Raw genomic sequence first — 14,716 nt, 5'->3', positions numbered from 1 at the left:
CATTATGCTAGATCTGGCAACGCTGTTCCCCAAAATAGGCGTGTCGTGCAAGTAACCAATCACACGTCAGGTACTAGCTTTTACCTATTGCTTCCTTCTCACAGCTCAGAACATTGGTAACTATGGATAGACGTACAGCAGTAATTTCTTTATGGGAGTTGGAAGGTTATTCTGCAACTGCAGCTAGCAGGCGAGTAGGTGACCCGGCCTCTACAGGAAGGCGATGGATTCGGAAATATGGTGCTACAGGTCAGACTGATAATTTACGATCTCCTGGTCGTCCGCATGTGTCAACCGAAGCCCAAGATGCGAGATTAGTAAACGAAGCCCGGTTAGACCCACTAAGGACGTCTAGACAGCTAAGGGAAGTTTCTCTCTTTCCTGGTAGAAAGCATACAGCTCTGCGAAGGCTTCGTCATGCTAGGTTACGTGGCCGTGTTGCTGCCGTGAAGGAAAAACTCTCAGACGACCACAAAATTTACCGTCTCGCGTTTGCACAGGCGAATGTGGGTCTCAATTGGGAAAACGTAGTTTTCTCAGATGAATCCATATTCACAACATCAAAGGAGGGACGCCGTTTTGTGTATCGTCCAAGAGTCACCCGATATGACCATGGATATGTGGCTGCTTGCAATCGCAGTGGCCATGTATCTATTTTATGTTGGGATTGGATTTCCAGTCGCGGAGCAGGACAGCTTCATAGAATTGAAGGACATCTGGACAATGCTCAGTACTTAGACATTATCAGTAATATCATGGTGCTATCTGTACGAGTATTTCAGCCTGATGGTGTAATTCAGTTCCAGCAATACCAGTCGCCAATACATACTTCCCGTGTGATTCAGGAATGATTCGCAGGGCATCCTAAGATTGATTTAATCGACTGGCCGCTCGTGGAGCAGACCTCAATCTCATGGAAAATATGTGGGCAGAAGTGAAGCGTACTCTAAGGGAAAGTTGGCCTGAGGCAGATCCACCAAGAACTCAGGATGACCTGTGGCATCTTGTTTCCGAAGCATGGCTGGAGGTAGGGGAAGGAGATAGATTTGTCACCCATGTAATAGATTCCATGCCCAGAAGAATGGAGCGTGTAATAAATTCAGAAGGGTCTTGGACACAATATTAATGTCCCCGCCTTAACTCCCGAAAACAGCCCTTTTCAGGGCTACCTAAACGCTTCTGAAAATATTTCTAGAAATAAACCACTCCTTGTATCCGATTTCTGTGCAATCCTACTAACAAAAGAATGATTATTAGCTGTAGGCTTTGAACTCAAGACCTCTTTATTGGCAAGTCCGTACTCTACCAGTGAGCTAACATGAACACGCAAACCCAACCTGAAGAAACACGACTTTCAATTTCTGGTATTCGATGACAATGATGCTCATATACTTGGCAAATGTTGTATTCAACTTGGGATATTCCGCAACACACACACACACACACACACATAAACAAAGCGAAAGAGAGAAAGAGAGAGAGATGAATATACAAAAGCACATTCAACGTATTCGAATGAGACTCTAAGTAACGACATTCCGTTCTAAAGAGAGTTTGTGTTTCTTCCCGTGACGTTAAGGGGATCGGGAAAAGTTATGTGTCTTGAAGCAGGATACGACTTTGGATACTCTGTTTATACACTTTCTATATCCGTAGGAATATATTGTATTTCACGAATGTAAATGACATGCTGTAATGAGAATATTGAGAAGTTACATCTGTATGACAAATAGATGCAAATAAATACACTACATAACTTATTTATTGCTATTGAACGAGTTTCTTAAGTTGTATTTACATCCTCATATATAATACCGACCTACTGTGAAAATTATCTCAGATGTTATATTTTAAACATAATAATTACTATGTTCTGCAATGATTATGTTATATATACACAACTTATGTATTCTAATGTAATTATTTTATATAATTTTTCATGCATTGCGGAAAATATAATTTTAAAAAAAGGACTAACCTAGACGGGATTCGAACTCTCAACCTTAAGATTTGAAATCCGACAGCTTACCAATGAGCTAACGCAAGGACTTCTAGAACTATGCTTCTAGCGATGTATAACGGATCTCAAGATAATTATGACATTCATATCCATTACAAACGCTGTTTCTGTTCTACTTTGACTTTTATTTTAGTACTCAGGCGATAATTATGTTCTATTTCTTAACTTTGAGCATTCTTTTACATATGGAAAGATTCTTTAACGTATTTAAATGTTCCATTACGTATGGAGAGCTAAATGACAAACAAGCATGTGCTGACATTAAAAAAAAAAAAAGTTTCGAAATATTGTATCATTAAGTATTTCAATCAATGTTGCTTTTTTAAACACTTGGTAACAAGTCTTATTATATTGAAAAGAAGAAAAACAAATCTGCAAACTTTTTCCCGATTGCAAAGGCTGGCTTGGAGGTTCGAACCTGGCTTACTTTTTCCCGAAGATACCCGAAGCTGGACTTAGAAAATTTTTGCCTCAAAACACCAATAAAGAATGCGCTCAACCTTTTTGAGACAAGGTGTACTTCCCGGTATGTATCCATTTTAATATATGTACATATAAGCTAGTTTCTCGTAGAACTAACAGTTATATTAAATAAATAGACAACTTTCATTGATATTTTTTCTCGAATTTATGACATTTTATTTTTTTTTAAATTAATTATTTGAAAACAGTAACTTTTCATAATTATCAGTTAATCTTCCCAACCCCTTAATTCTATCAATTAAATGTTACATTAATTCGGAACTCAACACAATTGCATAATAATGAAAACCGCCATTTTAAATTTTAATTGATGAATTTTGAATATAATTTTAATTTTAACCGTTACTTTTTTCTCACATTAACTTAAATTTAATCGATTTTTTTTCTTTACCTTAATTTTTAATTTTAATCCGTTAAATTTTTCATTATGTTTAGAACTATGGTTAGTGTACACACGTTATTGGCCGTACAATGACAATAAAGTTTTAGGTCTTCGATATATCTAATGCATTGTCGTACCGTACAATCTGTCTGCATTGTTTCTCAAATCTGTGGCACCCGTCGTTTGCTGTTGGAAAAGCTGATTTTTGTTGATTTTTCTGATGGTCCGGCCTACAACGTGTGTAACAAAGGTGGAATAACTGGAAATCTGATGCTTCGGAGGTGATCTTTTAAGTATGGATACAGATCAAAATCGCACGTGTTCACATCTGGTGATGGATGTTCCAATATTACTTGGGCAATTGGGTCTCTGTAGCCGCCACGTGACAACGAGGGTTGCAATTCACGTACTTCAGAATGTGTCACGTAGTGTGATGACTAAGCCCATTTTCACGAATACCTACCTGTAGTCCAGACGGTCAATTTCAAGACCAACACTCACTAACTCCACCTGCTCCTCAGTAATGGATGGACGACCGGCACCAATCCAAGTTTCTGGATCTTTCCAACCTCAACGAAATACATTGACCCACTGTGTACTCTTCTGAACGAAAGCGCATGGTTGCCACACACACTTCATGCGACCCTTCATGACTGACAGTGCACCTTTATTGACCACTTGGATCTTCATCCAAGAACGCTCTTCAAACATCGTAATGTATTTTAGATCACTTCTAGGGATGGCTGAAACAAGTTTTTGTAAAATCCAACGGTTTCTAGAAAAACCGGCATTTCAATTTTCTTCAAAACCGGTTTGATTTTTCGCCGAAACCGTTTTTACTTTTCTTCAATAGCCTTGAGCTGAAACCAGCGTGATATTCGCCGAAGCCGTTTTCTTTTCTTATTCTTGTAGTTCTCATTTTCACAACAAGTTAACGAAGAAGCAAAACTTCGTTAGAAAACCGAACCGAGTTTGACAGAAAATCGAAGTGGTTTTGAAAACTTTTTTTTTTTAATTTTCAATAAAATAGTTTCGTTTAAAAAAAAAAAAATCAAAAATGGGTGTTTTTACCCACCACTATCACTTCACCTACACTGTGGCTACTTAAAACAGACATAGCATGATAAATATTCGCTTTATGAGTTGCTTTTGGCATTGCAAATAGTTCAAATTGCTCATTTACAGGTCGTCTGCTTACACGATCATGTGTGTACTCGCATCCCAACAGTATTCCCGATACTTTATTTACAACCTTCGTTGGACATAGGCGAATATTTTATCTAAACAAATTGCCTCAAATCTTAAATTAAATAACAAAGTATGAAAAGTTATATGTTAAATTAATGAGCAGAAGGCAACACAAAAGCACATGAAAACTTTGTAAAATGTAACAAGATAGAACCATAAAGAAGATACGAAAAGTCAGAACAAAATCACTATATATATAAAAAAAAAATCAGAGACCATTCCATACAAATGACACAAATTAAAGCAAAAACACGCGAAATACGCATAGTCATCTCTCACAACATGACGAAAATCATTCGGCTATCAGAAACATTCTCTGACATTAAATACTCCACTAGAGTCCAACATTCAGAAGGACAATACGGACAGCCCGACTTGGATTTGGGTAAAGAAATTAGAATTCAATTCCTGGTGAAACTGAATTGCAATACAAATAAATTAACATGAATAAACTGGACAATAAATATATCAAATATATGTTTTTTTCCATAAAAAAACAGCAGATGAAAAAGAAATCTTAACATACCAATATACGTTTCTCCATCTGTCATTGATGAATCCTCTCCGGAGGCTGCAATCTGCGCAAGAGATTCACGATCTTCAAGTTCTTCACTTGCCTACAAAAAGAACGTATATGTTAATACTAGAAGCATTACCAGAAATTCTTGTAGGGAAAAATCAGAAACAAGTTTTTCCATAATTCAGGCATGCGTTGCCCCGTTTTCAAAATACGACAGATTTGAGGTAGTAACTTTGAAACCAATAAAAATTGAAGATTCTTTAGGAGCTTGGCAATGTTATGATTTAACAGTAAAATATATATATGTATATATATATATATATATATATATATATATATATATATATATATATATATATATATATGTATCTTCAAATATGTGAAGAGATCAAATATAGACACCAACAAGAATGAGAAAAGATGTTTAAGTATTCAATTTCGAAAGAAAACATCCAAACTGAATGACAATTATCCGATGTTCCGGAACCTTAAAGAGTAACCGATTCTCTTCCTTCGCAGGTACTCCTCCAACTTAAGTGATGTCGTGAAGCTTTGTAAAACGTTTTAAACGCCATCCTACTTTTTGAGAGTCAGGTTTTAAAATATTTAGGAGGCGGGATTTGTGGTAAACGGAATCTCGCAGTGGGCCAATGAAGCATCCATACATGAACGCTGTAACGATCCCGTTACTATGATTTGGGACAGAAGAAGAAATAATATATTTTTATTATTTTTCTTTCTTAATAATTGACATGAGCTTAAGAAAAAATTGGTAAAAAGAAAACAAGTTGTAATTAACTTTCATTGATCTTGGATTTTCTTCTTTTTTTAAAAAAAAAAAAAAAGTAGAGAAAGAAACTTGTACTCTGTTTTGTAAAGAAAGCGAGAGAGAGAGAGAGAGAGAGAGAGAAACAAATTCCTTTGGTTCGATTGGCAGTTCAAGGTCGCTTGCGCTGCTTGAGGCGTTCGTTCTTGGCGACAGCAGCGCCGGTTTCTCTCCAGGCAAATCACGTCCTTCTGGGACGTGAATTGTGCCTCGAATTTTCCCACGGTACAGGTGTGCCCTGTTCTGTCTTCATATTCCGGAGTATGGATCCTAGTTCCTGAGCCTGTTTGAATTTTTGTTTGGTCCTTCAATATGCCAACAACCGACCATGATGATAATGAAGTAGAAGTAATATGATCAGATCAGTGACATATTGCATCAGGAAGGAAGAGGTAAGGTCAACGCCATAGTAATGGGAGACTTCAACAACGTAATAGGAGAAGGAGCTGAGAATAAGGTAGTGGGACCATTTGGACTAGGTAGAAGAAACGAACAAGGTCAAATGCTTATCGATTTCTGTAGGCAACATGATCTGGTGGTGATGAACACGTGGTTTAAGAAAAGAAAAACCAAGCTGTACACGTGGAAAAGTCCAGCAGATAAGAGACGATACCAAATCGATTACATTCTTGTAAAGCAACGTTTCAGGAATAATGTACGAGACGCAAAGACATTGCCAGGAGCGGACATTGATTCGGATCACAATTTACTGGTGGTGGTAGTGCAAACCTGGTTAAAGGCGATCAAGAAAAAATGGGAGGAGAAATTGAAAATGGAACTTAGAGCGACTAAGAAATATCGACGATGATGTGAAAGAAAATATTGAAGAAAAATTCTGTGTAATGGGAGATGTGGTTGACAATATAGAGAATAGCTGGGGAAAAGATAAACAGATTCTACTTCGACACACTCCATAATAACATTGGTAGGATGAAAAGAGCACCGAGGAAACCATGGATAACTGAAGCAATGCTTAAGAAGATGGAAGAACGCATAAGGGCAAAAAACACGAAGATCAATGAATACAGAAGGCTCAATAATGAATTGAGAAGAAAAACGGACAAAGCCAAAGAAATGTACATGGAGCAGATATGTGAAGAAATAATGGAACTTCAACGGTGCTGCAGATATGATCTGATGTACCAGAAAGCACAATAATTAGGAGGGAGAGCTAACAAAAGTATATGAACGTTCGGCATCGAAGATCAAAAAGGTAATGTAACCACTGACCATCAAAGAATCCTTAGAATTTGGGAGGAATACATAAAAGATCTATATGATTAGAAGAACCGCTCCAAAGATATTGCGATCGAAGCAGAGGAAGAGGTGGATGATGATGAAAAAGGACCCAGTATATTGAAAAGTGAAGTAGTACAAGCAATCAAAGACATGCGAAGGAGAAAGGCCACTGGAGACGACATACCAGTAGATTTGCTCCAGAAATTAGGAGACAATGCAATGAAAGTACTGACCTCACTTATTAACAAGATCTACCTGAGTGGAGAATGGCCAAAGGATTTTCTCGATGTTACAATGATTGCATTGCCCAACAAAAATCAAGCAAAGAAGTGCAGCGATCACAGAACCATTAGCCTGTTTCCTCACACTGGAAAGATCATTGCACGCATACTGAACAGGCGGCTGAAAAGCAAGATAGATGAGAGCTTAGAAGAAGATCAATTTGGATTCTGGAAAGGAAAAGGCACCAGAGATGCTATTGGATTGATGAGAATTATATCAGAAAGAATTCTTGATGTAAAGGAAGAGTTGTGTTTGTGCTCCATCGACTGGCGAAAGCTTTCGACCGAGTCAATTGGACGAAACTTCTGAAAATACTTAAAGAAATCGGAGTCAACTGGAGGGATCAAAGACTCATTCAAAACCTGTACATAGGACAACGAGTGAAGTTGCGCTTGAATGAAGGAGAAACCAATAGTGTGGATATTGGACGAGGAGTCAAGACAAGGATGCAGTTTGTCGCCCCAATTATTCAACATTTACAGTGAATGTTTAATGAAGGAAGCATTAATGGGAACTGGAGACTTCAAGATTTGAGGACAGATCATTAACAAGATCAGGTATGCAGATGATACGGTTATAATAGCTAAAACCGAAGGAGGCCTACAGGAGATGATTGACAAAATAGTTGACACTGGAAAACTGTATGGAATGGAAATTAACATCGAAAAGTCGAAAGTCATGAGAATATCCCGCGGAAAAACGCCCTTACGGATCAGAGTAGAACAAAGAGAACTTGAAGAGGTCGATAATTTCAAGTATCTGGGAAGTATCTTGACGAGAGACGCTTACTGCACCAAAGAGATCAGGTCAAGAATGCCATAGCTAAAGAAGGATTCAACAAGAAAACATCACTCTTAACTAGCAGGCTCAATATTGGACTTAAGAAGAAGTTGGTCAAGTGCTATATATGGAGCACTGGACTGTATGGTTCAGAGACTTGGACATTACGGAAGTTAAAGTAGAAATATTTGGAGAAAAAATCTTCAAAATGTGGTGTTGGAGGAAGATGGAGAACATAAAATGGACAGAGAGAGCAACAAACGAAGATGGTTTAAAACAGATAGGAGAGAACAGGACACTTCTAGTTACCATTCTTCGTAGAAAGGCAAATTGGATTGGAAACATCTTAAGAAGAAATTGTCTTCTTCACACCGCCATAGAAGGAAAGATGGAAGGGAAGCGAGGAATAGAAGAACACAGCTGATCGATGATTTGAAAGATAGAAGAAAATATTGGGAGTTAAAAGAGGAAGCTGAAGATCGACAAAAGTGGAAGAAACATTTCCAAGCCCAAATCTAAATTGTACATAACATGATTGGATCTTTCCTGTTGAACAATTGTGAACATAGACGATACAGTTCTTGATACATTCTGTCAATTTCCTAATAATATTTCTCAGTCAATATGGATTTGTCTCGATTGAATAAGATGTAATTACTGCGGCTATTATCTAGAAAGTCGGTTTTGGAAAAGTTTCAGGAGTTAAAGTGAGATCTAACTTTGCGCAGCACGTATCTTAATGAATTGATTTTGTTGAATAGAGTAGAATTTAAAACGCTGATTGCTTTAGTCCTCAGCAGTTTGAGTGGCATTTATTGTCCCGAAAGATGCATTTAGAAAGAAGAAAAGTCTATTTTGTGGATTGAATAAAGAGTTAAGAAAAAGCCTCACACAGTGTTTTGTGTGGGAAATTGTATTCTGTAGGCCTGAAACATGGACATTATGCAAAAGCGATGAAAAAAAGACTACAGGCCCTTGAAATGTGAGTGTGAAGAGAATTAGCTGGATCGAACTGAAAACGAAATCAGGAAGTATCAGAATAGTAAGGGAGAAAAGAACATTTTAGATGTAATTAAAGAGAGAAAGAAAAACTGATTGGGATTTGGCTGAGAAGGAACTGTATTGTGCTAAAAGGGATGGTGGCAGAAGACGAAGAAGGGGACGAGAGAGGCTACAGTTGATGAACGATATCTAAACAGAACCTTGTAAAGTCGAAGAGGTTAGCTGAAGACTGTGAAGCATTGAGGCTTCTCAGTTTGCGACAAGTGACCTTCCAATAATGGCAGAATACCTACGATGATGATTACGATCATTTGTCCCGTTTTTACAACTTTCCTTGTTTCTCCAAATGCCATGTTACACCCAAATAAGTAAACTTAAGCTCCTCTGTAGTTTCTCTTGCATCATTTTTCGCAGATCTGCTTCGATGATAGTCTTCAATAAACTGTTGTCAACAGCAAAAGATGTCAGTGATTTTTACAATCTTCCAAGCTTAGGTTTCCACAACGGCTTTCAAGATCAACATTACATTATAGATTTGGTCACATTAACTTAACTGCACAATCTACTAAGATTTAGATCTGTTTGTACGGTTCTGCGGCCAAATTTTAATTTGTAGAAGTAGGTTTGACAAAAATGTGTTTTGACATTCTGTCTTCTTAGGTCAGGGATACACCAAAACTTATTTTCTGTTCGCAATCATCTCTTGAAATCAATGTATCCGAAATCTTGCATTAATTTTGCAGCTATCTCCGTAGCCTGAGGTTGGATTGAAGTTAAGCGTCCCTTTTAACACCGAAGAAGAGTTCCTACTCAAATTAAATAATCGAATTTACAGCTTTTTAACGTCCAAAATTTTTTGATTTCACGGTTGGGAAGTTAATAAAAATAACCTATAGTGACCGCACAACGACAATATAAACCGTCCGGTGCGGAACCGAAGCGAGGGCGGGACCCAAGACGCGGTGTGCGGTCGGTCTATTACAGTAGGGTAGTTAATATGATAATGTAACTTCTCTGCAGAAGAGTTGCACATGAATTGTCCACATCTGCTGAAGAAGATGCTAGAGAATTTCAAAACAAAACAGTTAACAGCACATTAAATATTAGATGCAATAAATAAAAAGGACGTTGTTTCTAAAATATGAACATGCGTCAATTGTGTCAATTTATATCCTTGTATAATTAGGACATTTGCATATTTACCTTTGGAATGTTTGATACAACTTCATACGTGACACCACACTGTGTTAGCCAATCCGTTCTAACAATCTTCCTTCGTATCCTGTCAGTGATGCTTTGGCGTTTATAAATGTTGATGGACAATCGTTTACGAAGAACCAAATCCATTGGCGCAGGATGAGACAAACGTACTGTTGTTTTGAGGATGAGGTACACTCTCTCATTCGCTGAAATATAGAATAAGCAATAAATAGCAATGATTCATTATATTGGTATTGTAATATCCCACGTGTTACTGTATACAAACAATACTCTATGCTTGTGTTGTAAACACTACTGCATAGTTTCACAACAGTGTACTACGCACCACCTGGATTTACTATAAGCAGCAAACAAAGGACCTCTGGCTCCTCCTACAAAACACATCATAACATCAAAGCAGCAGCGCCACCGCCACTCTGAAGGCCTACGAATTCGGCAGTAACCAGCGGACCAATACCAGTTCTGTTTTTTGTGTCCCTCCTACTCCTTGCTTCAGAGCATTAGGATAACCTAACACCAAAGCCTCTGGTCTGCCACAAAACTCTTGGCTATTCCTTTTCTCCGGGCTTAGCCTGCTTCAGGGCTCTGTTAAAAATCTTACCACAGTTGCTTAGTCTGCTTTGGGGCTCTATGACTACTAAACCCCTCACCGCTTGCCATAAGGCATTAACAATGTCTACGCCACTCTGCTTAACCTGCTTCAAAACTCTGTAAAAATCCTGTCCACGGCCTCATGGTCAAGGACTACCTAATTTCAACCTAATAATTTAGAGAAAGAGAAAAAAAAAAAACAACTTTCTAGTATTTTCTGTAAGTACTATAATATTTTTTATAAAATAAAGCCAGTAGTGAAAGTGCATTCCAAACCTTGTTTTATTACCAGCTCTACCTACCAAAACGTTTTACAATATACACCAGTTTATAGTCTCGAGGTACCAATTTATGCAGGCAGACTATTGTTAGGCGAAGGGAACTACAGAAACTTTTACAGTATATAGTAAATAATTATTACAAGGAAATTGTTTCAAGTAAAAATTGAAAAATAATAATAACAAACCTCTTAATTTACCAATGCTTTATATTATTGCCATAATTTCTATGTTTCAAGTCAGAAGCTTCTCATTTTCGTGAAACAGAGTGACCCACACAAAAGTATCTCGGCGTGATAATACCAAATACCGGCCGAAATAACTGCAAACACATATTTACCTGCATGCTACAAGAGATGCTGAAAGTAGCCCTCGTTAGCATCGAGACACTTCTGCGCACGTCGCTGCACATTGACTGACACCACCTGTTGCTCTTCACAGGGTCTCCAGGTAGTGTGGGCAATATTTTCCTACAATTCAGGCAAGGTATGGGAGTTAGCTGCATATACCTTCTGTTTTAAGCATGCCCAGAGATATAAATCGCCGGAGATCGAAGGGGTCACAACGTGTTTCGTGCGGAAAATGTGAATTCTCAGCAGACTAGTGAAGTATATTCTTCCCATTCATGTAGTCCAATAAATGGAACCATGCTTCGTCGGACATAAACTACAGCACGTAGTCTCTAAACCTTCTTCCTCAATCACTGTCAGTAACCAGTTACAGTATGCAACCTGTTTACCCGTGACAAACTCCTTCAGCTTCTGGTCACATGTTACTCGGCATGGTTTCAATTTCTAAGACTTCAGTACATGCTGACCCGTTGTTCGTGACATACTGGCCTGCTGAAATAACTTTCCGGATAGACATTTGCGAGTTTCATGTTATACGCTGCTGAGTATCAAGGACGACCTCCGGTGTTCGGAAAACATTTGGTTTCGCTTGCTTACATTCTCCACAGACTCGCTTTGACGTAATTTTTGTACCAGATTTTAAACAGCATTTCGCACATGTTTTGTTCCTGGGTACCTGGCTGTGAAGGTCTTTTATGTGTTATTAACTCTCCATGTCTGAACATACTCTTCCAATAACACAATTCGCAATTCGCTGCCGCATGGAAAACAGTATCTTCTCGATGCGACTTGCATATACCAAAACTGAACAGACAGAGAATTCCAGGCGACTTGTATATACCAGAACTGAACAGACAGGGAATTCCAGTTAAACAACTGCATATCGCAGGGAACGCCGGTGCTACATTGCGCCACTAGAGAAAAACAGATGAAGATTCTAAGCAACTATGTATCGGGAGGCACACTGCGAAGCCAAAATTACTCAGATAATTACACGCAATTATTTGTCCATCTCTGGTGTTACCTTGCCTGACTACTTTTATGTGGGCCACTCTATATTAGCATTTTTACTTGTTACTAGGTAACATATAATACCGATCATTTTCGTAATATTTAATTTTTAACAATTAAATTCTAACAAAGACAAATATTGTGATATTATACCTGCTATTCTTAGGAGTTTATACTATGTGTTGCCTAATGAAGCTGGCAGTAAAATCAATAAAACAATCGTTGGAATAAGAATAATTAAATAAACAATGTTAAAAATGAAAATACAAAGATCTATTTAAAGCAGAAACACAAACTGTAAATTAAAATTCTTGTTCACTTCTTCTATAAACATACTGCTTCACTAACATTATCACATATTAAAAAAAGTAAACAGAATATCCTAATTATAAAAGAAAAGTACGTCAGTCTGTGCGTCACCTTAGCCTGGAATGTTATATAACCTTGTTTACTAGATTTGTACTGTTGGTTGTAGAAAGACAAAGGGCTCATTGAGAATCCTAATGATAGATTATATGGCACGCAAATTTCTAACAGTGAACAGTCACACTAATAGATGTAGCTACTCACGCTATCCTTTCCCTGCTGCCTCACGCTAATAATATCGCTAGCTGTTTTATTTGTTGTTACTTAGTGGTTTCAATCAACACAACGTTATGTATAACAAACTCTTTGAATAACTAGTTTGAAGTTTTGGGTAGTTAGCGGGTAAACTTTAAAATAGTTTTGTCAGAAAAAAATCCCAGCAACCCATTTTTCTTTGGAAAGGCTTGCACCCTTATTCATGAATGGAAACAATTTTGAAAGAAGAAACTTTCAATATCCAAAAATATTGATTTGATTTGATTTTCAGTTTAGCGTCCCTTTCAGCAGCGAGGCTATATGAGACGTGGACCTACAGCTTAACGTGGAATCCGAACTACATGAACTCCCGCCGGGAATCAAACCTGGATCTCCCATGCCAAAGGCGCGCATGCTAACCGCTTAACCACAAGGAAGCTCTGAATATCCAAAAAGGATACAAAACTAAATTTGGCTAGCAACGTACATCAAAATCCATTTTCAATTCCTAATAATAACAACCTAAACCTCATCCTAATAAGTAACCCATTTCTCTCCCTCGCAAATATATTTTTTCTCTTAAATGTGCTTCGTCGTCAATGGGTCCTGGAGAATTATGTCCTATCATCAACCTTAATCACAACATAAAGATACAGTAATACGGAAGAAAGACTGAATTACCACTTTTATATCGATTCATTTGATCTTTCAGTGGTACTGTAAGGTATAAATTACAATTAAACAAACAACCAAATAAATAAATAAATAAATAATACATAAACTTTGGTAGACAGTAAAAAGAATCACACACTACAAGTTTTCAATTTCGTCCGGTAGATGTCAACACTGGAGGATGTTTGCTGCCATCAACGGCGACATTTATAACTTCTACTACCTTTGTTTCAATAGTAGAAAATGAAGCCCAGAAATCTAAAGCCTAAAATCCTAAATAGTAGAAAATGGGATACGAACAACTACCGTTTAAGTCACCGTTACCCGTGAAGGTGTTAACAAACTGACTCCAGTAATGAACCCAGCCAACATAATTGCTCTTACTATCTATTGCAAAAAACAGAAATGAAATATTTGCTTCCATTCAAGAGTTATCGTGTGGAGTAACGAGTAAGTCTCCATTATTCGTTAAGATATTACCGGATTGACTCCACTAACTTGGCCGAGATAATCGCTCTATCTATTGCAAAACACAGAATTCAAAGTTTGCTTTCAAGTCATCGTGTTGAGTAACGGACGGACGGACTAACATTACAATCTTATAAGCCCCACTCTATACCGTGATCCTAATAAACAAATAAATAAAATAAAAAAAATTAAAAATAAAAAAAAAATTACCTTCTGTGACTCTGTTCAAATATAAACTATCATGAATGGAAGAGTCCCATGCAGCCACAGCACACACATCCTTCTCAAAATGTTTGATGATGGGAAGGTTGAAGAATTTCCCTCCATGTTCTTTTGGAAGAATCGAGTTTACACCAGTAATGCTCACTTCTTCCCCTGACTGATGAGTCGATAAATCATCAGCTGAAGAAAAGAAAACGAAGATCAATTAAACAAGACTAAAGGGCTACTTATTAATGTTTGTTTACTCTGTAACAATTTAAATAACATTTTCCTTTTATTGATCTGACAATGCGCAGGATCTAATGAAGGATGAATAAATTCTTCCTAGAATATGCGAAGTTCAACTTAAACAATTTCCCACATTATTTCGCAGCGATGCAATTGTTAGAACCTGCGAATAAACATCAACAAAGTATTTAACCTCTTCACCAAGCGACGATGCCCAAATGTGATCGGCTATCAATCGATATAACCTGCATGGCAATAGCAATATTAAAAAATTACAGGATTTGCACGCCCACATATTTTTACATGAAGCTATACGGTAAACTAATTAAATG

The 14,716-nt window shown here is 37.5% G+C and overlaps 1 protein-coding gene across 3 annotated transcripts in view; it reads right to left on the bottom strand.

Annotated features, from left to right (window-relative positions):
- Khc-73 (Kinesin heavy chain 73) overlaps positions 1–14,716 on the bottom strand; it is a 571,786-nt gene that overhangs the window by 73,833 nt on the left and 483,237 nt on the right. For all 3 annotated transcript variants that reach the window (XM_081755750.1, XM_081755751.1, XM_081755752.1), the window contains 3 exons: positions 14,145–14,336; positions 9,986–10,188; positions 4,660–4,750 (listed from right to left, as the gene is read on the bottom strand). In XM_081755750.1, coding sequence (XP_081611876.1) covers positions 4,660–4,750; positions 9,986–10,188; positions 14,145–14,336 — 486 coding nt within the window. The remainder of the gene's footprint in view (positions 1–4,659; positions 4,751–9,985; positions 10,189–14,144; positions 14,337–14,716) is intronic.

The sequence above is a fragment of the Thermobia domestica genome, chromosome 4 (assembly GCF_964235325.1).
Source record: "Thermobia domestica chromosome 4, izTheDome1.hap1.1, whole genome shotgun sequence".
Lineage (NCBI taxonomy): Eukaryota > Metazoa > Arthropoda > Insecta > Zygentoma > Lepismatidae > Thermobia > Thermobia domestica.
This window is presented reverse-complemented; position numbering and strand designations above follow the sequence as displayed.